The 27,368-nt window shown below is 45.7% G+C and overlaps 1 protein-coding gene across 5 annotated transcripts in view; it reads left to right on the forward strand.

The window, feature by feature from the left end:
* Positions 1-22,128, forward strand: part of GDAP2 (ganglioside induced differentiation associated protein 2) — a 37,510-nt gene extending 15,382 nt beyond the window's left edge. For 2 of the 5 annotated variants that reach the window (XM_054827155.1, XM_054827166.1), the window contains 6 exons: positions 648-724; positions 2,084-2,160; positions 3,139-3,278; positions 3,850-3,904; positions 8,698-8,841; positions 9,732-10,043. In XM_054827155.1, the coding sequence (XP_054683130.1) occupies positions 648-724; positions 2,084-2,160; positions 3,139-3,278; positions 3,850-3,904; positions 8,698-8,841; positions 9,732-9,779 (541 nt within the window). In that variant the 3' untranslated portion in view covers positions 9,780-10,043. Of the gene's footprint in view, positions 1-647; positions 725-2,083; positions 2,161-3,138; positions 3,279-3,849; positions 3,905-8,697; positions 8,842-9,731; positions 10,044-10,747; positions 12,218-21,154 lie in introns of those variants that run through there. The other 3 variants (XR_008577330.1, XR_008577331.1, XR_008577327.1) reach the window with 3 other exon arrangements.
* Positions 22,129-27,368: the final 5,240 nt, after the last annotated feature.

Raw genomic sequence — 27,368 nt, forward strand, 5'->3', positions numbered from 1 at the left:
CTGCCCGCTTGGTCCTGAGGCTCTGGGCGGATAGCAAAACACTTTTCATTCATCTTTCAAAACAGAAAAATAAATGAATGAATGTTGAGGCTTTTTTCCTTATCCTCCTCTCCCTCTACTAACCATAATGTGCATGATCACTTTCTTAGAAGCCAGTTCCATGCTGGAGTCCACTTGAGGCATGATGCTTGGCTTGTTTTGTTAGATGAGGCACTAAGTTGTTCATCATTCAAAGGAGAAAGAAAATCCATATGTGACACTGGTTGCTGCATAGTTATATTCAACTTCTAGACTTTTTAAAGAAATTATCTTTATTCTTCCTAATTGTTTTTAAACACTGAGGTATTTAAATGGAAAAAACTCTGAGGTCTTTTCAGCCCAAATGCGGTGCCACTATAGTTACTAGTTGGTGCGTATTCATTGCCCTAGTGAAAATCATTAGGTATGTAACTAATTTTTTTTTTTTCCCCAACACTTCTTTCTTTGATCTATAGAGCAACTATCAAGTTGTTAGAAAACCGCAACATTAGAGAGAGGGCTCAGTCAGAAATGGCTTGTTTTGACCTTCCCTTCCCATATACCTCTTCAGGCTTCTAATGCTAATCCAAAGGGGGATTAGATCTGACCAGATGTTCTTAACTTTCTAGTTATAATCGCTGGCTGTGTCAGGCAAGAGCTGAAGACCTTTCTGATATTGCTTCTCTTAAAGCCTTGTACCAGACAGGTAAGTTCAGGGTACTGATGACTGATGTAAATTGTCTTAAAGTAAAAATACAAAATAAAAATGTAATTTCTTTGGCATTGAGTACAAAATAATCCATGTTATTAAGCTAGAAGCCTGGACAAGAACTAGGCAACATCTCTGCAGTAAAGCAGGAATTCTCTCTTGATTGGCTTTGAAAGACTGTGTGGTAAACTCCCAAACTGCTCTGCTTTAACAGTTTGAGAATACATGCATATCCTGAATTATCTGTAACTTTAGATGTAAATCAGTACTGTTAGATTAAGTCAATGCATAAGGTGCTCTGTATGACATAATTTGTAACAAAGAAATGAATGTTGCTTTCAGATAAGTGTAGAGAATAAGCAGTTACCAAAGCAACTTTTAACACAGCTTTCCTGAACAAAATGGCTAGCTTTATTTCCCTCAGGTTAGGTACGTGTTGCTCTCTTCTGTAGGTGTCTCCTAGTACTAATGGCTGAGTACCACAGGCAGCACATTTTGCAACCTTGAGTTCAGTGGATGGGGAGATTAGGGAGAGATTCAGTGACCCAATGGAGAGTTCAGTGGAAGAAAATAGCTGTGACGTCCTTATAGCCTAGGAAGCAGAGGTGGGGAACCTGTACTCTTCAGTTCGCTTCTACTCTTTAGGTAGCATCATGCTCAGACATAAAAACTTGCCATAGTCCCAGTGGCTTATTGCTGCTTTACACCACGACAGGGAGAAACAAGCAAGTAGTCAGGCTCTCAAAAGAATAGCTGTGTTCCTGCAGAGAAGGTCTGTTCAGCACTTCGGCTGATATCTTTGGCCTCCTGAAAATCCAGATACTTACCTTGATCTTTGTGCAAATACCAAAGTTGTGAGATACCTTCTACTCAGTAGCTGCAATTTTAAATTCTTTTGTTTGCCTTATACAAGGTTCTGTGGGCTGTAGAAGGTCCATAAGGTGTACTCTGGGAATCTGTGCATTGGAGTTCAGAGCTTGGTTTCTAGGAAGAAGTCGTCTTTGGTGGTAGAACTGCAAGTGAAGGTTTTGGGTTTTGTTTGTCTGATTTATTTTTTTAATAAAAAACATGTTATTACCTGACATTTAGATAAACGTGGCATACACAGGCAACATAAAATTACAGTCTTTAAGACTTAAGTTTCTTGGATGTGATGCACCTGGTTTTGGATCAGAATAGCTACTGGTATAGTGAGAACAGTGACTCTAAGTGTATTTCCTCTATTGTTAAGATGGAAACCAGATGCATTGCAAAAATTCTGCGCTGTGGCTGGTTCTCCCTCATTTGAAAGGGACCAACTATAAAACCTGGCACAACTGAGAGAAGTTGAGAGACATGTTTTTCTTTCCTTTGTAGGTGTAGATAACTGTGGCCGCACAGTGATGGTGGTGGTTGGAAGGAATATCCCTGTAACATTGATAGACATGGAAAAGGTAAGGCTTTGTAAAACTCAAGTTGTCTAGGTTCATCGTGGTTTAGCCCCAGCTGGCAACTAAGTACCACATGGCTACTTGCTCACTCCTCAACCCCTTCCTGGTAGGATGGGGAGGAGATTCAGAAGAAAAATGTAAAACTCATGGATTGGGATAAGGACAGTTTACTGGGACCACAAAGGAAGAGGAAAATTACAACAACAGTACTAATAAAAGAATATACAAAGTGGGTGATACACAATGCAATTTGCTCACCACCTGGAACCTGATGCCCAGCCTGTCCCCGAGCAGTAATCCCTCTTCCCTGGCCAGCCCTCCCCCTTATATACTGAGCATGATGTCATATGGTATGGAATACCCCTTTGGCTAGTTTGGGTCAGCTGTCCTGGCTGTGTCCCCTCCCAGCTTCTTGTGAAAATTAACTCTATCCCAGCCAAAAACCAGGACAAGGCTGAATATGAATGTTCAGGATGTAAGAGTGATTATAAGGGTAATTCAGTGTTAATAACAGAAACATTATCTGTAGGAGACTTAAGAGATTAAATAGAAACTATTTTTGTAGGCAGATAAAAACGTATTCCTTTGTAAAGCTTTCTGTGTGTTAGGGTGGCTTTTTTCAAGGAGGAACTGGACTATTTTTTAGAAAAACAGGCCTAACATGGACTTCCTTTTCTTAAGAAGAGACTTGTCCTGCTTCTATAACTGCTAAGACACGAAGAGTGAAATGTAATGAGTCAAATTAGTTTTTCATGGAAACAGCAAGAATTTATCTCCATATGTGAGATCATCTAGACAAAAAAAAGACATCTAAGTTATTACAGTCAAGTTGAAGACTTGGAATGTTCACCTTGCTTTTGTAGCTGAAACCACCCAACCTCATGATTTCTGATTTGTCAGTGAATTAAAAGAAGCATATTAAGATGTAATGCGACCGTGAAAGAGTTCTTTGCAAATATAAATTTAATTTCTTTGTCTCAGGCTCTTCTGTATTTCATCCACGTCATGGATCATATTGCAGCCAAGGAGTATGTCCTGGTGTACTTCCATACGCTCACAAATGATTACAATCAACTAGACTCTAATTTCTTGAAGAAACTCTATGATGTTGTTGATGCCAAGTGAGTGCCGATAGGAAAAGAACCCCTTCTGGTCATCTTCTGTGCTATGCAAACATTTGTCATCCCCTGTATCTGGTTTCCCATTTATTTGTTAGAGAGTTTTGCTGGGACAAAGACCTAAATAAACAACAAAGGCAAGAGGAAGGAAGATATGGTTTCTTTCCTTCTCAAAACCATCTATTAAACCAGGAAGTTCTGTCATCTAATCTCCCTTTTGGAGCAGTTAGAGAGGCATATTGTCTGTCTCTATCCAGAGGTGGAGCTTCTGGAGCCTGGTTTTGTTAAAAGTATGTTGGTAGTTGTGAGGAAAGAGGCTTGGGTAACCTTGGCAGTCATAATTTGTCCATAACTTTCACTGTCCACATAAAAGACTGCAGGCTATAATGTCTTTACCTGACAAATAATCATTCTGCTTCCCCCTCCCCCTTTACATTAACTTATATTAGATCTAACTTTGTAAAATTACATCACGGGCACTTATACAAAGTGATCTGTGTTTTTACATATGTTGGGTTGTGTAGGTGATCCTAATTAGAAATCACGTAAAGAATTTTTTCTTTCTCTAAACCAGGTACAAGAGGAACTTGAAGGCACTGTATTTTGTCCACCCAACATTTCGTTCAAAGGTGAGGTAAATAGTACAAAAGAAAAATGTATTTCAGGTGTTGGTGGAGTAGCATGTAAGACTGTAGTATGAGGAACATGGAGTTATATGGAAAACTTCCAAAATCAGGCAGTATCTTCTGGCTCCACAGTCAGAACTTGAAATTCATCCCCATCTTTGATCGAGCTGTAGTCTTCCAACCTCAGTGGAAGCTGAACTCCAATGCAGTGCAGCAACCTGCACCCTGTTTTGTGTGTGCTCTAAACAGAGAGAGGCGGAAGCCTTGGATCTTTCTTTCAAAGAGAAACATTTTGCCCTTGTTCCTGCTGTCTTGTTGGCAGGGTGACAAACCATGACCAAAAACTCTGGGAATTCTTTCTTGTGTAGTTCATTTCCTGGATGTTTCACCTTTTATTTCCCCACAAGAGGTATTGCGTGTGTGCTACGTATCACTTAAGAGCTGCCCTGGTAAGGGCAGAGGCCAACGTGTCAAGCAGCACTGAGATTAGTCAGCATTATAGAGTGTGAAGTAGCAAAGAAAGATGGGGAGAATGTCTTTGTGATGGAGTGCAGAAAAATTCTGTTAATCTTTCAGGAGATGAAAACCTAAACTCATCAAGCAGTAAGATATTATCCTTGGCTATGATCTGTGTGGGGCAACAGAAGATGGAGCTCGCTCCCTTCTGTACTTCATATGTACTACTCATATTGCAGCAGTATGAGTACTTCAGATGAACTAAGTGTCAGCAGCAGCCTTTCCTAAAATATTTGTTTATCCTATTAAAACAGTTAGAAATGTGATCCTCCACGTTCACATCAGATTAACCTCTGTGTTTATTCTGCTTTTTGCTGATGTTGATGAAATTTGAGAAGATTATACGCCTGGAAAAAAACATCTGTTTGCACATGTTCAGCAAGAATTTCTTTGCTATATTTCCAGGGTGTCCTTTCTCTGCATGTGCACATCTGGGACACCATGAGACTTAGAGCTTCCTTGTTTTTATGTAGAGGAGACTGAGGCTTTGCAATAGCATACCTTCCAGTTTCTGTTAGGATCTTAATTATTCCCACAAGGTATGGATCTGAGGTCTGAGTGCTAGAATTAAAACTTCCAGCCCTGATGCTCCTCAAAATGCAGGAGCTGGCATAGAACATTACTAAGGTCAGAAAGTCGAGTGGGAAAGTTGAAGCTAGGAAGTACTAGTGTTTTGGATTCTCAGCAACACTTTGTCTCCCCTCTCTCTTCCCATACATTTCTATTTCATTGAGAAATGTTTGGGGTTTTTTTGTTGGAGGATGAGAACTCATGTTCACTAGCCTATTGCCATGTTCTCTGTCCCTTTGGGAACTGCAGTGGGACTTGACAGATCTGTGGGGCATACAGATAGTTGGTGGGAAGCAGGGAGAGTTCTCTAACTTCCTGGAAATTGAATTGGTTTGTATCCTATTCCAGCAGCACAGTTGGAGGCAAAAGAGGATGTGTGTCCATGTCTTTCTGCCAAGCCTGTTCCCTACCTGACAGGCAAGTGGGATTGCTGCTGGCTATCACAGAGACCATTAGCTTATGAAACATGATGGGGAATATGCAGCAGAAAGTCATGGTGGTGGAGGTGGCTGCTAAGAGAGAATGATTTTTTTTTTTTCCCTACCCTCCTCTTTTGGCTATTTCAGGGCTGTTGTCCCCATGGAAGATTGCTAGCTTGGAAGCCTCAACTATCTTCAAAAATGTTTGGCACACTCATCTTCCTATTTGGAGCACTGACTTCCTTCCCTAGAAGTAAAGGAAAATACCCCGTGACCTAAATGCAGGAGGAAGGCTTGTGTATTCATGCAGCTTCCCAAACATCACCCTTGTACATATATCTCATTCTTAAATCTCTGATATAAATTGTCCATTTTACAGCAGTATTTAATCCTAGCACAGTGGATGGCTGCCATCTGTTAGAGTTGCTTTGCTTATTTCTGGGCTAAAAGGGATCAAGAGGCTTTTCGTCATGTCTCTTGGAATCTTGTGTGCCCCTAGAAAACAAGCAATGTTCTCAATGTACTTTATGGTGCCAACCATGATTCTTTGTTCGGTTTCTAGGTACGAAACTGTTCTGAATTATGTATATTCTGAGGATAATTGCCTGTCTAGAATACATGGGGTTTGGTATGCAGGGAGGAAGGTTCAACACAGAAGCGGGGTGTGTCACTGCACAATCCATTATCGTGCACTGATCCTGCCTTATTCGTGCTTTGATGTGAACGTTCGTATGATCTGTGAAGAACTTGATTCTCTTGTGCTGTTGAAAGGTAACCGTTCTTGTGATGAAATCACAGCATAGGCAACAGCAGTTTTTTAGGCCAGCAGCAACTTTTGCTGCGTGAACACTTCACCACCAGGCCTTAGATTGTGATACCCTTGAAGTGCTATCACAAGTTCCTTTGTACTCCTGCATGTCAATGTACTTCTGCTTGTTATTGCTATAGCTGCTGATATATAAGTAAAGGTCTCTTTGGGGTATTTTTGTGTTAATCCTCTCAGCTCCCCTCTTCCGAGAGCTCTCCAAATGAAGCTTTTTAGAGCTTGTATTCTGAGTTGAAGCGTACCAGTGGACAGTTCTGATAAAATTTCACCCAGAGAAATTCTGTTTTTATAAATTTGGTAACTTGGTTGTGAATCAAGAATGTTTCAAAACTGAAACATACCTGAATACTCAAATTAGGTATTCCTAATCATCATAATCTTTGTATTTATCATGAACAATTTTTGTCTTGTTTTTCTGTAGCAGTCATAAAAGCAGTTTCTGGACATCAGATGCCAATATAAAGATTGTTGCAAATAATTTATGGCTTTTTCTACACAACATCTTTCCAATTGTAATAAAATTTCCCAGATTTTACTAAGTTTCTCTATGGGGTATGACCCAATTAAGAGATTGGTGACACACTTTATCTGTGTTTTGCTCTTTTTATGAGGGAAGGATATCTGATACTTCAACGCTCTGGTTTTGTAGCTTGGCAGTGACTTTGATAGCCTCTTATTCAAATTCAGAACTGCAGGACAAGAAAAATGAAGGAAAACTTCAGCAGATTACTAGATTTTTAACTTTTTTTGACTGCTGTGGTATAACTTACTCTGCTTTCAAGACATTAACAGGGATTTGGTTTAAATCACAACTTATATGTCGTCTTACCAATAAGGAAATAGCTGCTCTGGTATTACTGTTTCTATAACCTGTGATTATTGAGAATGGAGATAATAGAAAAATTCTCTAGGAACATTTCTGCCCCTCTTCCTTTTTTCTGTATTACTGGGTAAGATGTGTCAAACTGCAATGGCTTGTGTACTGGGGGGATCACTTTTCCTGATAACAGTTTTTGTGATGGCTGCAAAAATATTCCATTAGGCTTTTATACATTAAACATCCATAGCTGTTTTGTTTAATGATTGTCACTCATAATAGGCCTTGGAATGCATGCTACTTTGGTACAGGATTGAGAGGGTATTTTTCACTCAAACTGTCATCCAGTGTCACTCATAAGAGGTCTTGTTAGGAAAAATATAGTAAATAATGGATGCCAGTAATAATCTGTCTCCTTGCTTTCTGCTAACAAATCCCTAATTCTGCCCTTAAAATAATGAACTGATCTTAAATGTCCTGTCCTATTCTTTATCTCCTTTTCTCTTTTTCATTGTTCCTTTCTCATGAAAATATGCTGTTCTGAGGAGGCAGCATAGTTATTCCAGGACAGTTTTTAGGCATCAATTTTGTCTTCCAATGTTGTATTCAGGCAGATCATTTTTATTAACCTAATGTTTCAGTTTATTTGAAACTCCCACTTTCCTTGAGGCTTTTCATGTGACAGAATGGTCAAGGTTGGAAGGGACCTCTAGAGGTCATCTAGTCCAGCCCCCCTGCTCAAGCAGGGTCAGCAAGAGCTGGTTGCCCAGGACCGTGTGAGTGGTCCCTAATATGAGCATTTGTGACCTGTAGAACAGGGTTTTTTCTTTCCCTTCAGCCTGCCAGGAAAATACTAGATAAGAAATAAACAAAAAGTAATATACTGCTTAATTTTGGAGAACGTGGGTTGAAAAGTAAAAGTTTGTGCAGTCAATCTAAAAAGGAATATTTAATAACTTGTAGAAGCATCAATGGCATCTTACTGGCCTTTGCAAAACAATAATTCCTTATCCTGTTTATATCCAAATGAGACAGAGGTGTGAATACTTAAAGTAAAATCTTGTAGAATAAGTCGATAAGGCTTATTCTCATAGAATAAGTTGATAAGGCTTTGATAAGAAATGTGGTAAAACAGAAGGACGCAGCCAGCCAGCCAGCCTAAAGCAGAGACGAGATTGCAATAGGACCTTTGAACAGCTGAAAGTCTCTCTCTTTCTCTCCCTTGAACTGCCTCTTCTGTGAAAGCTTGAAGGCAAACGGTTGAAAATGCTTCTGTCAGATATAGAGTCAAATAGGTCATATTCTGAGCTGGCTAAACTGGAAGTGAAAATGTGCCACGATACAGATGGCTTTTTGAAGACAACTAACAGAACAGCTGTCAACTCTTGTACAGTAGAACGGGACCTTAAACTGACACTTGGGGAGGAGTGAGTGTGGAGTCAGAAAATGCAAGCTTAGAAGTTCTCAAGACAGTGTTTGCTAACAGTCAGCGGCGTGTACTTCCTGACCTTGCTGTGTTATTGCCGTGATAGTAGTGTTTCAAGTTTAACTCAAGCCTGTTTAACTATGGAGTATTATGTTGACCTTGAAGGTTTTGAAGCAGCACCATCTTAATTTTTTTGTTGTTGTTGTTTGGTTTTATTTTCAGGTCTCGGCATGGTTTTTCACAACCTTTACAGTCTCAGGGCTAAAGGACAAAATCCACTATGTGGAAAGCCTTCAGCAGTTATTCACAGCCATACCCCCAGAACAGATTGATCTCCCCCCTTTCGTCCTCGAGTATGATGCCAGGGTAAGTGATCGCATGTGGCAAGCATGAGTCTTTGCTCCTAAGCGTAGTTCTTGTGCTTCTCCCCTTCTGCTTTGAAGGGGCTGACTTCCACATCTTAAGAGTGAGGAGAAGAAAGGGTTCCTGGCGAGTCTAGTTGTTCTTCTGTGAGTAACAATTTTCTTGAATTATTTCTTTTTCTCCAAGTAGAGGGCTTGGCTAAGAAGCAGACTCTTTTCCCAATAGAGCAGTCTCCTATGTGCATAAAAGGCAGACTGCCTTTCTTCAGCCAAGAACTGTAACATAACACACTAGGAGCCTGTGGACAAGATAAAATTCATGTTATATGCCTGCTGTATACCTCACACTGACTGCAAAAAGAAATACTATCTGTGTTTCATCTTCCCTGTCCCATGTTATCAACAAGCATGCAGCAAGGTGGGGGAAGCAGTGAGGAAAAACGGAAGTGTGTAAGGGTGCCTTGCCTTTGTGTTGGTCCCTCCTCCTCCTCTTCCCTTCTTCATCCCAGGTCTCTAACCTGGAATTAATATGGTTTGCATTGGCCAAATCCTTCTGAAGAGGATGTGCTGTAATAGCCAGAGCTGTGTGTCTGCGTAAGCCACTTTGTCTTGAGTGACTGGCTATGCTAGCATTTGTGGCTTCCTTGCATCACAGCTTTGTCTTAATGGCAAAAGTGTAACCTGCACTTTTTCCTAAAAATAGAGGCAAACCCAAGGCCTATTTTTGCCTGTGTACCAGCACAGTCCTCTCCTGGGTGAATTGCAGCAGTCACCGTACTCATGGAAGACAAAGCCAGGAGTACCTGTTTATTTCTGCCTCTGTGTAATCATCCATTGCACCAAGGTGTATTGGACAAGACTTTTGTTCAGCTGCTCATTCTGTTCTCATTTCAGGAAAATGGGCCTTACTATTCTTCTTATCCTCCGTCCCCTGACTTGTGATGTGCAGTCCTGCGATGCTGCTGGTTTCCCATGGATCCAATGACCCGATGCCTGCCAAAACCTGTGCATTTGCCCATGTACAGAATTCAGAGAGAGGGTTTTCCTCCCCCAGCTCTGGTATTTTTTTACTGATAAGATATTTTCAAGCACTCAAGCAATCAGAGAACTTTATGCCACTGTGAACTGTACAACTATTTCAAATATATTTATCCAATGGAAAAGTTGATTTATATTTATCCAATGGAAAAGTTGATTTAAAGATTACTAGGTGCATTTTATTTTGGTTGTTTCTTTTCTTTTTTCTTTTTTTCTTTTTTTTTTTTTTGGAAACTGTTACATTTATTCCTGAACAGACTTTCTCTTTTCTGGGAAATCCATCAAAAGCACTTGATCATGTTTTTAACTATTACCATTTTCCAGCTCCATTTGCAATACCCATTTCTGACTGGCCTGTACAAATATTGTGCAGTACTAGCCTGACACATTGCTCATCATATGGTCTCTGTGTTTCACATCTGATTACTTTCCCTTTCCGTTAGTGCTGATTAGTTTGGTCTTGACCCAGCAAAAGTATCTGGAATTGGGAATGCCGTGTCTGCAGGCTGAACAAAACACTACAGCCAAGCCAAGGTTACTGCAAGACTTAGTACCATAAATGCTAGGTGAGCTAGGAGCCGTGGTAAAGTCCCTGTCAGTTTTCATTGGATGATGTGACATGTCAGGATGCCACTACCCTCCCAGTAAGAATAAAATTGAAAAGCATTTGCAGTTTCTTTTCTCTAACTATAGTTGTTTATGTTCTCCTTTGACACGGCCAGATGTGTTTGCATGATAAATGAATGCCATATGCCTGAAGGGGAGGGGGAAATGGTGACTCCAACCCCAACCTCTGGTGGCAGAGATTGTTTCTTAGAGATATCAGTGTCCCTTTTATTTCCTGTTACACTGACACTCACTGATTTTGACAGATGATACATGTGAGAGAGCCACAGGATACTTACGGAACAGGAGGTGAAAAGTTTTTCAGCCTACCAATGGAAAGCTAAAAGAGAAGGGAGAAGGCTCCCTTGCAAAACATAATCAGGGATGGCAGTCCCGAATACAGAAGGATGGAAACCCTGGTAGGAAGAATGTCACAACAGTACTGAATATGAAAATGATGGCATGGTTTTCATGTTTTCATTCTAGCTGCTTTCCTGTCCTGACTTGTATCTGTTACTCTTTCTTTACCGAACTTCAATTTTCCCTGTTCTGCCACTTCTGCAATAACTACCTTTTTTTAAGCATAAGCAAAAGTCATTGTGAGATATGTTAGAAGGTGGTTATTCACACCCATTGAGTCGATAGGAAATAGGTATCTCCCTCCTGTTTAAAGATACTGTAAATTGTTGGGACAAACAGGAAAAAAAAATCCTCCCTTGGTCATCTAATTGCATGTCACAATTTGTGTTTGCAGTCTGAGAGTTAGGGCTTGTGCAAGTTAGGAGTGCTGTGAAAGATGAGCCGTACTGAGTTTCCTTTCTTACCTTGGCCTCCTGGCTTAATGTTGGGTTTATATTCCACATATTCTCAGCATGTTGGTATGTCAGTTACAGATTAAGATAATCACTTGGCTGGGGTTTGAGAGTCATGTATATACAACATATAAAAAGCAAGTGGTTTTTGCTTTTTAAGTGTCCCCCAGGGTCCTTGCGTGATTCCATTATCAGATCCAAGGTGCTCCTAAAGCTGGAAACTGTAGCACAATGGAAAACCACCTTGGTGTTAATACTTGGGAGTGTTGTACCTTATGGTCAGTTCACATGTGATTCTTTCAGCACTTTTCTGGTGGTTTTCGAGAAGAAAATAGCAGCAGTCTATACAGACCAGCTACCACGTGTCCCTACCTCCTCTTTTCATCTAGCTGTTTACAGCTGCCCTCGTCTAGTGACATTTATAGCCAGCAATGAATTTTCCATGCTTCTCTAACAATTTGTATAGCTTTCCACCCCCATTAACCATCTGCTGTTTTTCACACCCATGGCATTTTCAGTGGGGCTGTTGCAGAATAGCCAGTGTCCACTTAATAGGCAGATTAAAGGTAATTCGGAGCATATTGTGAAAACTGAACTCTCAGCTTCACAGCTTTTAGATGGTTTCTGTTTCTTTAGCTCACAGATGGCTCAGAGTCATAAAACCCAAACAGTTCTTCTTAGGACTCAGTCTGCACGTTTTTCAAACCTAGTCCAGTCATTTTAAGAAATTACTTGGCTCAGTGAAGTGCGAATGTGCCTCCAGAGCATTAGCAAAGCAAAAAGGAGATCTTGGCACTGTGCATCTTATTGTGTATATTTTTCCCTTGAAAGACTTTGCTTTAATTTTTTTTCTTTTACCCAAGTCATGAAAACTTGAGTGGCAAGACAGACCTGCATTGTGCTGCAAAGATCCTGCATTTTCCAGTGAGTCTGGAGTCGTAGCAATTTACCCATTTAGTGGAGACTTTTAAATGTAATGTGCTGGGGAGGGGGGGGGGGAAATCACTTAAGTGCTCAGGTTATTCATTGCTATTAAAATGTTTAATTCTAATATGCAAAAAAAAGCATTAAACCAGCTGAACTGCATTTGGTTTAGGCTGAGATAAACACTGGTGTGCCCTAATTAAGGGTGGATACAATGCTTTCCTCTTGAAGAGGCCAGTGAGGCAGTCTGTGTATGCCATAACTCTGTATGCATTTTAACACCCCTACCCAAGGCAGTCACTGCAGAACTAAAAGTTCTGATGAAGGTTTTATTGCCTTGCTTAAAGCTATTTCACACCATCTGCAGCTTCTAAAGGGGAGTCTCCGTAGAGAAGTGTATTTGTGTACTTATGAGTGTTATTACCACTGTAACACCCTGTGTGATGTTGACAGTAGAGTGACAGGGTTTTTGTCAGTAAAACTCAGATGTGGTGCTTAGGTACTCATTAGCCGCACCTCTTCTGAAAGCATCCTCTATTCCTTTGCTGACACTGCAATTAGATGTTGTAAAAGTCTGTCAAGCTGACATCTGACCACGGACAGGTGACTCTTGGCTTACCTGTTGTCATTTGGGCATGCCAAGGCAGTGAAAGGTAAAGTATCTGGTGGCTGCTTCTCTTGTTGTGTTTTGTGCTCGTTTCTTAACCAGATGCTGTTGGGAGCAAAAAGTTGTGGCCAAAGTCAGAATGTCTGCTTTCTACAGGCCGTTGAGCCAATGTGAGTTTGCGATGTATGCTTGAAGCCGAGCTGCTCTTTTCCTGTGCTCTCCTGCTTTCAAGATCCTAGAATGAAAAGAGAGCTGCTGAGTTTCTCTGGCATCTTCTCTTCCCCAGCAGGGTTTTTTTTTCCTATCACATATGCCTCTGTTGCCTCAGCTTTGCGCTGAATGAGGCCTTCTCCCTGGTCTGTCCCTGAGCGCTTATGTGGCTGTAGTACTGCACAGGATTAGCATCCCACTGCTGAGACCAGACACTCCATGTGAAATTAATTTAGATGGTTCTGCTATTTAACAAGCTGATATCAGCCCTTCTCCTTTGTCAAACTGAAAAACAAGAGCAAAAGGAGTTATTCCCTTTCCTTGGCCTCTCTGGGATGAACCTCTTGGTACATCTGTGACCAAGCAACAGAATGAATAGTCCCAATCTGAAACTTGTTTGCACCTCTAAGCATATTACAGAAATTCCTGAGTATGTTGATACTGGCTAAATAGGAACTGATCCCAGTGACTTCTGTTAGCAAGTGCAATCTTGGGAAAGTGAGTGAAGTGTTTCAGCTGCATTTGGGGAAGAGGGTAAGTAGTAGTCTACCTGGAACAACTCAATTTATGATTCTCCAGTGCCAAGGAGGGCAAACACCAATTCCTAGCATGTACTCCTAAGGCAATTGACCCACTGAATTTTCTTCAGTCTCCCATGGGAAAGAATCAGTCCGAATTAGAGGGATAAATGACTGAGTACATAGACCAGCAATGTGCAGCCTCTGCACTAGGATGAGGATGTTGGATGAGCTAAAGCAGCCGTGAGCAACACTGGAGCAGTAAGCAGCGAGCGAACCTGCTGCTGCAAGGTGCTGTTTCCTTCTAAAGTTGAATGACAGAAAGATGTTTTATGCCTCAGTATTGGGATGCAGAGCTCTCTTAGCTCATACGCTTAAAACTAAAGCAAAGCATGTGGGGTGGTGGGGAGGGTGTTCTTCCTCTGGTCCCAGGGTGGATGGAGCTCTTTCCTCCAAGAGAAGAGGGGGGGGAAAGTGCTGTGTAAAGGTTAAGGACTGCAGAGATTAAAATGCTACAGCCCCAGGCCCTCTGCAGCATGGCCTCTGCCTCCTTTGAATACCGGGGGGATTTTTGATAAGCAGTCAACTACTTGACACTACAGTCCCACTGAAATATTTTAATTGGCAAAACCACTCACAACATGTATAACTGAAAAAATGCCAAGATTCCTAATGCAATTTAGACATTGCTATGGGGGAGGTGGCTTTGCTTGGAAGGACATTATGTACGAAAATGAGGGGAAGGGGATTGTATCAGATCATCCACGGCAGCCTGTCTGCCAGCACTGCATCTGGTTTTAATTGGCTGATCAGATCCTGTTTGAAGCCTTTCTCAGCTGTGCTTCCCTTGAAAACCCGATTCCTCGTCCAGATGAGGCAGGACTGCTTGCAATTACAGCGTGGTTAGCACAAGAGCAGCAAAACTCAATGTAGCGTGTGCTCCGCGCTTTCACCAAGATGTTATGAGAAGCAGCCCTTACTCCAAGGAATATGTAGGCAGCAGAGCCTTTTCTTTGTTCCTTATGTCCACTGGAGGAGTCTTCATCTCCCCTTTTTTGGGAGTGAGGAGAAAAAGGAAGATAGTTAAATGCCCGCCCCTTGTGCTGTGGAAGGAGGACAGCCTGAGGCATCGAGCAAGAGTTCAGTGTCCTCCTCTAATACTGATGCTTCTTGGTGGAACTGGTTTGAGGAGTGAGATCTGGCTTTCTAGCCAGGGAGTTAGGAATGGCATGAGTAGCCTGAGCCAGGTCCTGGAGAGACTGTACCTGGCTAGAGACCTAAGCCAGCGTGCACACCAAATGTGCGTTCTGTTTATGTTAGTGTGGTCCTGATTCATCTCTGACTGGTGCCTGCAGCTGAATTGATATCTGCATATGTGATTTTCAGATCACCCATTAAGGAAGCTGAGGGAAAATGTGATGGGCTTAATCTCAGTCCTTTGGGAGGGTTCTGTAACTCTCTGAGAACTGACATGAACAGCAAACACTCAGAAGAAAGGCTCAGCATGATTATTTTGCTCTTGATGGGTTTTTTGTTTTCGTTTGGTTTGGTTTGTTTTTTTTTCCAGAAAGCAAAGGAAAGCAATTTTTAAATAGTTGATAAGGAGAATGACTGATTTAATCGTTGACCTTTCAGTGAAGTCCTGAAGTGACATACTGACTGCCTCTGCTGGGACTGTGGGGCCTGTTGCAGAGCAATAGATCATAGAATGGTTTGGGTTGGAAGAGACCTCAAAGATCATCTAGTTCCAACCCCCCTGCTGTGGGCAGGGACACCCTCCACTAGACCACGTTGCCCAAAGCCCCATCCAACCTGGTCTTAAACACTTCCAGGGATGGGGCATCCACAACCTCTCTGGGCAACCTGTTCCAGTGCCTCACCACTCTCACAGTAAAGAATTTCTTCCTAACATCTAATCTAAATCGACCCTCCTTCAGCTTAAACCCATTACCCCTTGTCCTGTCACTACACTCCCTGATAAACAGTCCCTCTCCATCTTTCCTGTAGGCCCCTTCAGGTACTGGAAGGCTGCAATTAGATCTCCCTAGAGCCTTCTCTTCTCCAGGCTGAACAGCCCCAACTCTCTCAGCCAAGAGATGGCCTGTGTTGTGTGTCTTTTCCCCATAAAAACCTCTGTGCCTGGTACCTTCAGGAAAGGTGGTTTCTGGGCATGACTGAGGAACACTTTGGGTGGGGGGGTCTTCGTGGTTACCATAAACCTCAGCTGCTGCCTGAGCTGCAGTTCTTACTTGGCACATGGATACACCATCTCCTGAGTAGTTAGCGCAGCTAGGCTGTAATGTGGCCTTCTGCTAGAAGAAAGGGGTGGAGGTGAAGTTTCAAATGTGGCTGTAGTGCTAAGCAGAGCTACTTTATCCAACTGTACCCTCGGCTGCATCAAAAGCAGTGTGACCAGCAGGTCGAGGGAGGGGATCCTGCCCCTCTACTCCGCTCTCGTGAGACCTCACCTGGAGTACTGCATCCAGCTCTGGGGGCCCCAGTACAGGAGAGACATGGAGCTGTTGGAGAGAGTCCAGAGGAGGCCACGAAGCTGATCAGAGGGCTGGAGCACCTCTCCTACGAGGACAGGCTGAGAGAGTTGGGGCTGTTCAGCCTGGAGAAGAGAAGGCTCTGGGGAGATCTAATTGCGGCCTTCCAGTACCTGAAGGGGCCTACAGGAAAGATGGAGAGGGACTGTTTATGAGGGAGTGTAGTGACAGGACAAGGGGTAATGGGTTTAAGCTGAAGGAGGGTCAATTTAGATCAGATATTAGAAAGAAATTCTTTACTGTGAGGGTGGTGAGGCACTGGAACAGGTTGCCCAGAGAGGTTGTGGATGCCCCATCCCTGGAGGTGTTCAAGGCCAGGTTGGATGGGGCTTTTGGCAACCTGGCCTAGTGGAGGGTGTCCCTGCCCATGGCAGGGGGGTTGGAACTAGGTGGTCTTTGAGGTCCCTTCCAATCCAAACCATTCTATGATATGTGATTTATCAGTAGGATCATTCACAATTGAGCCTTGTTTGTAGGACTGTTTTGGTTTCTAGCATGACGTTGTAACAAACTGATGCCTACCATAAAGCAGCACTGCATGAAACTGGACAGATGTATCAGTACGCAAGTGTCCTGCGCTGTGGTTAGGTGCCCATCCCGCAGAACGTGCCTGGTGTTGTCCACGCAGTTTACCATCACGCTTATTTCCTAGAAAGAGCCGATCACAAACGCTCTTTCTCATTCTCACCGGAATGTTTGTGTAATAAGGAGCTCGTAACTTGCACGGTTTAGGTTAATAACAGCAGCTGGTTGGTGTAACAACTTGGACACACTTGAGCATTGCTAATAGTTTGGCAGGAAAAGCCACGTTTACATCATCTGAACAGGTTTGCTTATTTGCAAGTAGGCTGTTACCCTGTCTGCCCAGAAAGGGCATTTCAAAGGTGGCTTTGTGTATTGAAGACTAACACTAGCAAACATCATCACAGGAACAGGGAAGGTGCAACGTGGCCCCTTGACTGGCTGGTGTGTGTTAGCTCTGCTAGTTCTCTGGCTCACCATGCATCAGCATCCTCCTCGTTGGATCTTGCTGAGTTGGGTTTCTAATGGAGCAGTGAGGCACCGTGTGCCTGCCAGACCGAACGCGAGGGGAGTGGCAAAAGCGTGCAAGAGAAGGTGTGCATTTTGGGGCAGGTGGATCCATAGCAAAGGAACCTACTCTTCTCAGTAGCAGCCAGGAGCAATAACAGTCTAAGTGTAACAAAACTGCCCTCAGCGTCACAGACATCCTATGCAGATATGGGAGTTCCTAGAAGGTTTTGGGCCATCTCCTCAGCAAGCTGCAAGGACTCAGAAACAAGCCAGCAACAGGAATTCCCAAAAGAGAGTCACTGAACCAACCTGGTGAGTGCTCACCCAAACACAGAAGAGCAGAGAAAGAAACCTCAGACCCCAAGGTCACTTGAATCTGCCGCCATCAGTAAGTCAAGCCTAATCAGACCAGCCTGTCAAACCCTTTGAGTCTGCGAGGTGGGGGTAAATTGACAGAAAACTGCTGGGCATAACTGAAAATCTCCCTGAAAGCACTCTGTATTGCACGGCAGGGGCAATCCCCCTTTTCTGTTCCTAGTGGACTTCAGAGGGCTCTTCCAAAGGTGGCTGGACCGTGCAACATTTCAGGAACATGAGCGTCTCTGATTTGTTATGAAAATACATCCAGAGGCTCGTACGCACAGTTGGTTTGAAATGTGAACTTAAGATGTTACTGAGCAGAGACCAGCTGGTGGTCAACAGCACAGCCAGAACGGTAACAATAAACAAGAATTTCTGTAAGTCCAGAGCCGTAAGAAAGACCACTAAGCAGAAGAGTTGCTTTTACGAGACCAGACAAGAACATTGTATACCTGCATTTCAAGAATGCAAACATATTTTACAGTAATGGTAGGATAGCTTCTTTTGGCAGATCCCAATTAAGTAGTTACATTAAAGGGAAACACTCCATGTCCTATCTCAGTAGCTTTGTTTGCACTTGAGCATCTCTTTGGACTTATTGCTGAGGGGCTGATCCAGGAATTTTTTTTTTTTTTTAAATAAATTTTAAACCCCAACTGACGATGCCAAAGCACAATACGTAGAAGTGCTCTGCAGCTTGGCTGGTGCAGTAGCAGCCATCAGTGGGACTTGCTGATGTGCCAGCCCGGGACAGCAGAGCCTAGGGGCGCCGGGACGGGTACTCAGTACAACAGAGTGTACCTAGACCTGAAGAAGACATTGGAGTTTGTGCAGATGGAGTGGCCACGAGCAAGATGCCCTTTTAGACATTTTTGGAGCCGTTGATGGAGTTAGGCAAATTCTCCTCTGCTGCATCACATTTAAATGTTTCGCTCTATGCCCTGCGATCATCACTGTTATCATTAGTGAGCAAAACTAGTTAAATAGTCATTACAGAAGCAACAGTGCAGAAATATTTCACAATTAGCAACGAGCCTTCAAAGTGAGTCACTAAAAACAGACCCCGGGGCTACCCTCTGCAAAACCCATTGCTCCCTTGTGCCCCATCCTCAGGTGGCGTGTTTCCAAGGGGCTCACAGTGCAACAGAACAGCACCTGGGTTGGAAAGGCATGTTGGTGTTTGCTATTGGAGGCAAGTTATTTTATTGATTCAGATAGGCAGCAAGCAGCAGAGCTAGAAACAGTCCTTACAATGTGAAAAAATACATCGCAGTCAGTGGCAAAGTTTTCTGGAGGACTATTTCATTAGCCTGGTCTTGCACACACCTCTGCCTGAGGCAATGCTCATCAGCTGGCCCAAGGAAATGCCCTGCAACCCTGGAGCAACCAGCAAGGGTGACGGGACACAAGCAGTTCCAGTGGCACCCCATTCCACAGCACAGCTTGGTGCAGTTTTAAACCATTATCATTAAATTGTGTTGACTCCAGACACTTCTTGAGGTTTGGGGGTTTTGGCTTGGGGGTTTTTTGAGTGAGGAGGAACAAAGCTGTTCAGGAGCCCCCTGGACTCTTCAGTCATTCTTTGATGTGTCACGGGGTCCATGAATGGAGCACGTGCCCGCACCTAGGCACTGTGGGAGAGATGGGTGCCGTGCCCACGGCAGCACTGCACAGCTGGGAGCTCACGCTGCTCCGAGCCCTCCACCTCCAGCTGCCAGCACCCCGTGCAGTCTAAACAGCACGGGGTTTGCTGTGTCTGGCAAATCCCAAGAGAGGAGCAGCTGTAGCAGCTCCAGGACAGCGGTAGAGGGACGCATACATGAATCCGGAGAGCAATATTCTTTTCTCTTGGCACTATAACAAGCCCTAATGAGAAGCAGCCCACCCAAGCTTTTGAAGAATAAACTCACCAGGAGACTCCTCTGCTCTGATCCGCCTCCAACCCTCTCATCTGCTTAGGAGAAATAATAAACTGGGACATACGAGTTATTTTCATATGCTCAGTTGAGTAGCCTCACATAGGGAGGACTGGCGGGGAGGATGGGGCGATATTGGAGCTGCTCCCCCCCAGGACCAGGCAACCCAACAGGGAGCCTGAAGGGCTGGCAGAAAGTCTCTTGGTCCCTTTGGGAAGACATGGGATGGGGGGGGCAAGGACAGGGGTAGGGGGTGCTCTGTTTCCCAGGGCCCAAAAGGCTGTATTTAATTATTTTTTTTTTTAAAACTGGGCTCAGTCCTGACTCGTGCAGGCTGCGGTGTTCTGATGCGCTGTTGTGTCCCAGGACAGACACCCGCCTGCCTGCAGTGCGGGCAGGCACAGCACCGGCACCACTGCTCCACACAGCCAGCCAGGTCCTGGGCAGCTTCTTGGGACTGCCTAGAAAATAAGCCAGAAAGCACAAGGTCTTCTTCAACCAAAGAATAAACTTTGAGGATGTTATTTGATGGCCTAAACTGTGATAGTCATGGGATTTTTTTTTTTTCCTTAAATTTTAAATATTTCACTTTTTTTAAACCTTATTTCCCTTCCCTTTCCTTTCCCTTTCCTTTTCCCTTTCCCCTTCCCTTTCCCCTTTCACTTTCCTTTCACTTTCCTGCTGGCAGACACCTTTTTGAAAGGTCACATCTAGTCGACATCCTCCCATCCTATTCTTGCCACTTTCCAAGCCAAGTAAGGCAGATTTGATTTTCTATTCTGAAGAAAAAAAAAAAAAAGATGAAAAAAAAATTGTCACAGAATCATTTGTTTACCCAAGGACACCAGATGCCAGGAGCAGCAGCACAGTGAATAGGGAGCCATGTCTAAGTCTACACTGGTCCTGAATTCGGTCCTTCATCCCCATCCCTGGCACTAATCTGGCCGGGCATGGGGAGCCGTGGTACCCACCAGGGATGGGCTTTGGTGCGGCTGGGCCTCAGGGCGGGCAGCCCCAGGGCTGAGGCAGAGGGAAGCCAAGCAGCTGCTGCTGCAGCACTGCTTTGCAGGGGCAACAGTGATAGGAGCGACCCTGAGCCCGGCTGTGCCTGCTCGCCGGCCTCGTGCCCCGGGCGTCTCTGTTTGTGCTGCAGAGAGGCACCGAGCTGTGGAGGGCGGTGGGAACGGGCCAGGCTTCTTGCAGGTTTCTGCTCAAGCTGTTCAGTCCATGACATGCAAATGCAATTACCTCTTTTTCCAAGACTAAGAGCAGCTATCCCCCTTTTTTTTCCCCAAAGCTTTAGCAGCAAAAGCTCCGTTCACATTTTGAAAAAGCTCCTCCCCCAGGCAAAGCCAGCAGTCAAACATGGAGGAGGTTTTTCGAAACAAGGTTCAATCCTTCCCAAGATACAAACCATATCAGTTAAGCCAGAGCGTTCCCTGGGTAGAAAAAGGGCTCATGCTGTGGAGTGACTCAGCCCTTCGCAATGTCACTCCCAGGGCAAAGACACGGGGACGACAGTCACTTACGGTCTCCAAAAGGTGACAGGCAATTTGTGGCTTTCTGCGAGTTTTACTTGTAGGGCTTTTGCTTTCTGGTCTATAGAAACCCAAGGCAGCCAAGAAGGGGGTTGGGTTGGGTTTGGGGCTTTTTTAGTCACAGATTTGCTTTTTAATCCTGAATTGAGTTCTCTTTGCACGAGCTGCTTTCCCTAACATCTCCTTTCTCCCTCCTGTTTACCACAGGAAGATGGTTAGATAAGGATAAACAGAGATGGAAACCTTCTCCATTGCTAGCTGAACAAGTGACCGCTCTTTGAATTTTCACATAAAATGCTTCTTCCGACCCCTTGCCAGACATCTGGAGACAAACAGCTTCTAAAAGGAACCAACATAAAAGATGTATGTTTTGAATTGTTTCATTGGCTAAAATATTTTTTGGAGCCTCTTGGTTGCTCTTGTTTTTCCCCCTTGCTTGGGTTGTATCAAATCCATCTTGTACACCACCAGTACTGGGCAAAGTCTTCCAGGAAAAAGAGAGCAATCAAGACCTAATTTCCTAAATAAAAAAAATAAACAAACAAAAAGAAGAAACCCAAGTCTGCCAATGTTGCAGATATTTGTGTCTGCTTATAAAGAAACAAACAACCAAAAAACATCCCCCAAACAAAGCGACTGTCCTCCCTCCTCCCTCTCACAAGACAGGCTAGAAAGCCAACTCTCCTTTCTGTTTTAATGCTGTTTTTCAAAGAAAAAGGAAGTTTTCAAGTTGGAGACAGAATGAAATGGGCTATTTTATGCCAGCAATTTGTGTTGAGACTTCCAAAAAGCTTTAGCCCACCATTTTAGAGAAGCATAGACCCATAGGGTTTATATCCCTACCTGGCAAATCACCCAAGGCAATAAATAAAGGACAAGCAAAGATACATTTAGAAAATCATAAACCCACTGACAGGGGATGCCTGCTGCAGAGCAAATACCAACATCTCACAAACCTAATGGGATATTCAGCTGAATCAGCCAAAAAGTGGCTAAAAGGGAATGCACTGACATTAATTTGGGCTTTCCAAGGTTTTTAATAACGTTTTTCATAAGTTAATCTGCAGACACAGTGTACGGATGTAGGGTCGTGCTTTTTTTTTTTTCTTTCTAGCCATTCTGCCTCATGGTGTTTAACCTAAAGATTATTGAAATAGATATTAAAACCTTCCTTACTAGTACAAGGCTATATGGACTTTACTTGTTGGTTCCTGACCCATGAGGACAGGCTGAGAGAGTTGGGGTTGTTCAGCCTGGAGAAGAGAAGGCTCTGGGGAGATCGAATTGCAGCCTTCCAGTACCTGAAGGGGCCTACAGGAAAGATGGTGAGGGACTGTTTATCAGGGAGTGTAGTGACAGGACAAGGGGTAATGGGTTTAAGCTGAAGGAGGGTCGATTTAGATTAGATGTTAGAAAGAAATTCTTTACTGTGAGAGTGGTGAGGCACTGGCACAGGTTGCCCAGAGAGGTTGTGGATGCCCCATCCCTGGAAGTGTTCAAGGCCAGGCTGGATGAGGCTTTTGGCAATGTGGTCTAGTGGAGGGTGTCCCTGCCCATGGCAGGGGGGTTGGAACTAGATGGGCTTTGAGGTCCCTTCCAACCCAAACCATTCTATGATTCTATGACCCATGTGTTTAAGGAAGAGCCAAGCCTGGTGAGTCCTGCCTTCTGTGGTACAAGGGGAGAAGTGCTGCCATGGCTCAGGGCCCAGCAAAAGGGTACAAACACGAACGGGAATATTTGGTCAGGCTTCCAGGGCAGTGGTTAAGATTAGCGAGCCTAAAGACAGGGTTGATTTGGGTTTAGGCTGGTAATGAACAGTTTCTAGCACAGCTGGAGAGATACCCACAGACCTTTCATGAAAGCACCACATGCTGTTTCTCTTGGACAACCCAGTGTCTCCTGTGCTGCTGTGACTGTACCATCCTCTTCCAGCCTGGGAGGAGCAAATTGCAGCTCAGTAGACCCCTTTTTAAAATTATTTTTGGCCCAATTTAACTTAAATTCCTAATTGCCCGGGCCAGCAACTGCTGGGAACCAACCCCGCTGGAGCCCAGGACTTTTGCATGATAAGCAGATGCTGCAAGCTGCATGATGAACTGTCATTCCTGGTTAGTGTGCAGCGGCATGGCTGCAGCACCTGCCCCAGCAAAACCTGCCTGGCAGACTCTGCCACAGGAGCCATGCTGGCGGCAGCTGTTGGAGTCAGCCTGTTCGATGGCTGGTAGCTCCCTGGCTGGCGCCACGGCCCGAGCAGTGCAAGCACAGCCCGGGATGCTGGTGCTTAGGAGAGGGGTTGGTACAGTTGCTGCCTCCCTGGGGACGCAGCTTCTGCAGCACTCCAAAACGCAACGTGACTCTTGAGATACAGCACAAGCTCAGGGCTGTTTTGCCTTCCCTTTCTGGGATAAACACCCAGGTCACGCAAACATGGGGACATGTGCCAGGGCCAGAGGTCAGGTGCATGCTCTAAGGGTCTCTCCAAAATGGCTGCGACTGGGGAAAGGGTCCCATCCTGGCACAGAGCCTTGCCTCACTGCCTCCTCAAGGTCTTTTCAGGATCTTTTCCTCCAGAACAAAACATCAATAACCTTGTGCACAGCTGATGTTTAGTCTGACCTTGCTGCTGTGTCTCCAGCATGCTGCTGCCATCCACAGCTGCCAAACTCTCTGAAAAACTCTGACTTCTCTGTGAAGATTCCCTTCCCATTGCAAAACAGACAGGTTGGCCAGGTGAGCATGTTACTTGCTCTGTCCACTGCACTGTACCACTCAGACACAAGGGCACAACCCCCCCCCAGCATCAGAGAGCCCTTTTGGTCAGACCATGAATTGGGCTGTTGTGCATTCCCAAAGGAACAAGTGCCTTGAGGGACCACACACACTGATTTTTCAGATCAGTTACTGGGATGGACTTATGAACAGCTCAGAAATTTCCTAAGCTGGTAACTAGGTCCACCCACACCCACACATCACTCCTCCAAGGTGGATGGGAACATCCCCACCCAGCCACCTGCCAGCCCCAGACTTCCCAGGGTGGGATGGGGGTGAGCACAAGCAGAGCAGGGTGTGGGCAGCACTGAGCGCATGGAGGACTGGATTCAGAGTTGGGAAACAGCACAGCCAGGCTAGGAAAGAGCCATGCATGGAGCAGGCGCAGCACGAGCCACAGACCCTGTTGCAGGACCCCACTCTGGCAGCGGACACCCAGCCAGCACTGGGACAGTGGCTCAGTCCATCACCAGGCTGAACCAGGGATACAGCAGCACATACAGGATTTTGCTGGTGTGTGGCATTTCACTTGCAAGTCGACCACCAGCTCCGCAGAGAGCTTGGCGGGGGGGGGTGGGGGGGGTGGGGGGTGTGTGTGTCAGGGTTTGGAGGTATTGTATGACACCTCTACTTCGAGAAACTCACCCAGCTCAGCCTGGGTATGGGTATCCTCTGCCTGCCTGCGTCAAACCCTGTGGCTGCAGGTGACCACACTGATGGCAATGGATGGAGATGGAGCAGAGCCCCGCTGCGACAGGCTTCATGCTGGCCACAGCCCCCATCTATCTGCTCGTGCTCAGGTCAGAGCACAAACCCAGGGCCAAGAGTGGTTTTGTGGGGTGTAGGAGCGCAGGAAAGCAGTGGGACAAATTCTCAGGGGCACAGAGGTGGCTCCGCTTCCCACACAGTGTGCAAGCATGAGGGGAGAGGAGGAGGAAGAGGAGGATGGGGACCAAAGTATCTTGCAGAAAGGGAATAGCCACGGGGCCCCCTCACTTGCGCACCCCAGGAAACACCTGGTTTAGGCTTCAGCTGGGAGCCCGAGCTGCTGTGCGTGTGCAGGAGGATGCGGCTGGTTTCCCTCTCCTTTTCTCCCTCCCCTGTTCAGTACATTATCAGCACCTGGGACACTACAAAAGCTTTTGTGCAGGCTGCACCTGGCCCTCCAACTTCATCCCATTTTAGCTGCTGTGTCCTCTCACAGATCTGCTGTTTTGGGTCAGAAAAGGACACTGAGAGAGCAGCTATTTCCAGCCACAAGCCCTGCTGTAGCATGGCCCGGGATCAAAAGCAGCCAGCCTGGCTGATGAAGCAGGGCAGGAGGGGGATGTGCTTCGCAGGACACTGACACCCCCCAAGTGTCCTGGCTTCAGTGTAACCAGGAGGCCCCTGTTTCTGAACATTTTCCCTTTTGGCTCCGGCTCCCCAGGAAACCTGGCCTCTCCTCCAGGGCAATGGCATGGCCACGATGGCCACGGTACCTGCCGCCCACACTGCTGTTGCACCAACAGGAAAGCCAAGCATGTGTAATGCCTCCAACAAAGAGGGTCTTCTTCTGATGCTGCTGATGTTCCAGTGGTCCCTACTTAAGCACAAGCCAGCTTTTGCCTAGATCCAGCCCTAGGAGCGCTCTAAGCCTGACCCTAGGCTCAAAGGTTCCTCTTTCCATTTTCTCAGGCCATGTCCTACACACAGCTACCTCTTCCCGAGCCGTGCCCAAGCCTACAGAGAGCTACAGGTGGCTCTCATGCAGCCTGCCTGGGATGGCTGGGGAGCACCGGTTCATCTCTTACAGCAGTTCCCTTGGGGCTCATAGGGGCAGCAATTTATCAGTTGCAATCATAAGTACAGACCCTGTTAGGCCTGGTGGGCACTCAGCCAGCCAAGCCGTACCAGGGAGGGGATGTCAGGCAGCTGTGACCCTCCCCATAGTGTCTTCCAGGGGCTGACAGAGAGGCTGGAGCTGCCTTGGCCCATGACATGCTTCACCAAGCCAGTCTTTCCACCACCTGATAGCTGTGGCCAGACCTGTCAGAGAGGCCAACCCAGACTGAATCTGGCCAGTAGCTGTGTTGCAAGCAATGTTACTCATCCTTCACTGAGCAGAAGCTGCCTAGCTTCTGGTTCTGGAGGTGAGGGGGAACCTCCAGGCTCCAGAGCTTTATTTCAATCCACCCCACCTTTCTCTGGCACTGCAGTCTCCAGTGTCATGGGGAGCTGGCTCCCTTGCTGGAGCTCTATCTCTGCTGGCTCCTTCTGCAGAGCAGCAGGAGGGGTTGTGCAGAAAAGGGGCACAGCCCCTTAACTCCTGATCCGCAAACCAGCAGCAAGGCTGCTCCAAACCGCCAGCTGGGATCATGCTCAACTGTTTCAATAGCAGAACCGGAGCTAGCAATGGGAATGGGGACGAGGTGGGGGCTGGTTGCAGCTACTCTGCCAGAGGCAAGGGACTTGCATGGCTCCAGGACAGGCCACCATGTAGGGCACAGTGAGAATCCTGTCCTGCATAGCAACAAGGCTGCCTGTGACGGGTTGTTTTGCTGCCCATAGTCTAAATCAGGCCCTGTAGCCAGCACCAGCTTCACTGCTGAGAAGGGGAAGTGAAAGCTGCAGGGACCGCGACACCTGCTCTGCCTCACTGTTCCGCTTGTCTCTCTCAGAAAACCTTGAGTTGCTATATTTGAGCACAGATTACGTCCTGGCTCTGTTCTTATCCGTGTTTGTGAAGTTTGACTGAGTTCACACACTCCTGTGTACACAACTTGCCACCCTTCAGCTGCCAGGGAGCGCTCACAGCTGACCAGGACACCCCTGCACCACAGGGACACGGGCTCCCGGGGAGGACGCAAATGCTGTCCCCAGGCTTTCTGCACCACTGGCATGCCAGCGCACACGTGAAACTGGAGAGGAGCTGCCCACAGCCCAGGCTGGGCACAGGCACTCAATCTGATCCCACACACACACACGGCATGGCAAGAGGTCCCTGGAGATGGGTATTGGTCCTTGTCCTGCAGAGAAGAGCACCTCTCTAGAAAAGGCAGGAAAGCTGCAGTGGGGGATTTGCAATTGAAGAGGGAGAAGACAGGGCTAAATTCGGCCCAGATGCAGAGCAGCCCCTGCAAAGGGGTGTGAAGGGAAAGCTAATGGGGAGGGGGGCTGGTGTGGGTGAGCAAGCAGGGGCTGTAAGGGTTGGGGTCTGTGGGAGAGGAGGGAGAGAAAAGGAAGGCCATCCTGGATGTCTGGGCTCCTGAATTCCCTGTTGTCCCCCATCAGCAGCATCTTCTTGTTCCTAAGGACAAAAACCAATATTTTTCCACTCTATGAGACCTGTCAGCCTGGGGAGGGCTGTTCCACAGCATGATCCCTCTTCTCTTCAGTCCCATCGCACCAGCAATATTTCCTCTCCATCTACTTTTCTACCATTAAAGGGACCTTTAATTCTTCTAGGAGTCAAAGGGCACTCAAACCCACTTAGGTTTTCAAGCCAACCCCCAAGTCCCCTCACCCTTTTTCTGCCCCGTGAGAGGGGGCACACTGGAGGGAGGCAGCTCATGTGGGTAGTTGAGTCCTCTTTGACTGGGTGAACCAACACTGCAGGGCACATACCCCAGACAGCTTTTAAGGGCAGCAGAAGAAAGGTCATCTATGT

The sequence above is a fragment of the Grus americana genome, chromosome 1 (genome assembly GCF_028858705.1).
Source record: "Grus americana isolate bGruAme1 chromosome 1, bGruAme1.mat, whole genome shotgun sequence".
NCBI lineage: Eukaryota > Metazoa > Chordata > Aves > Gruiformes > Gruidae > Grus > Grus americana.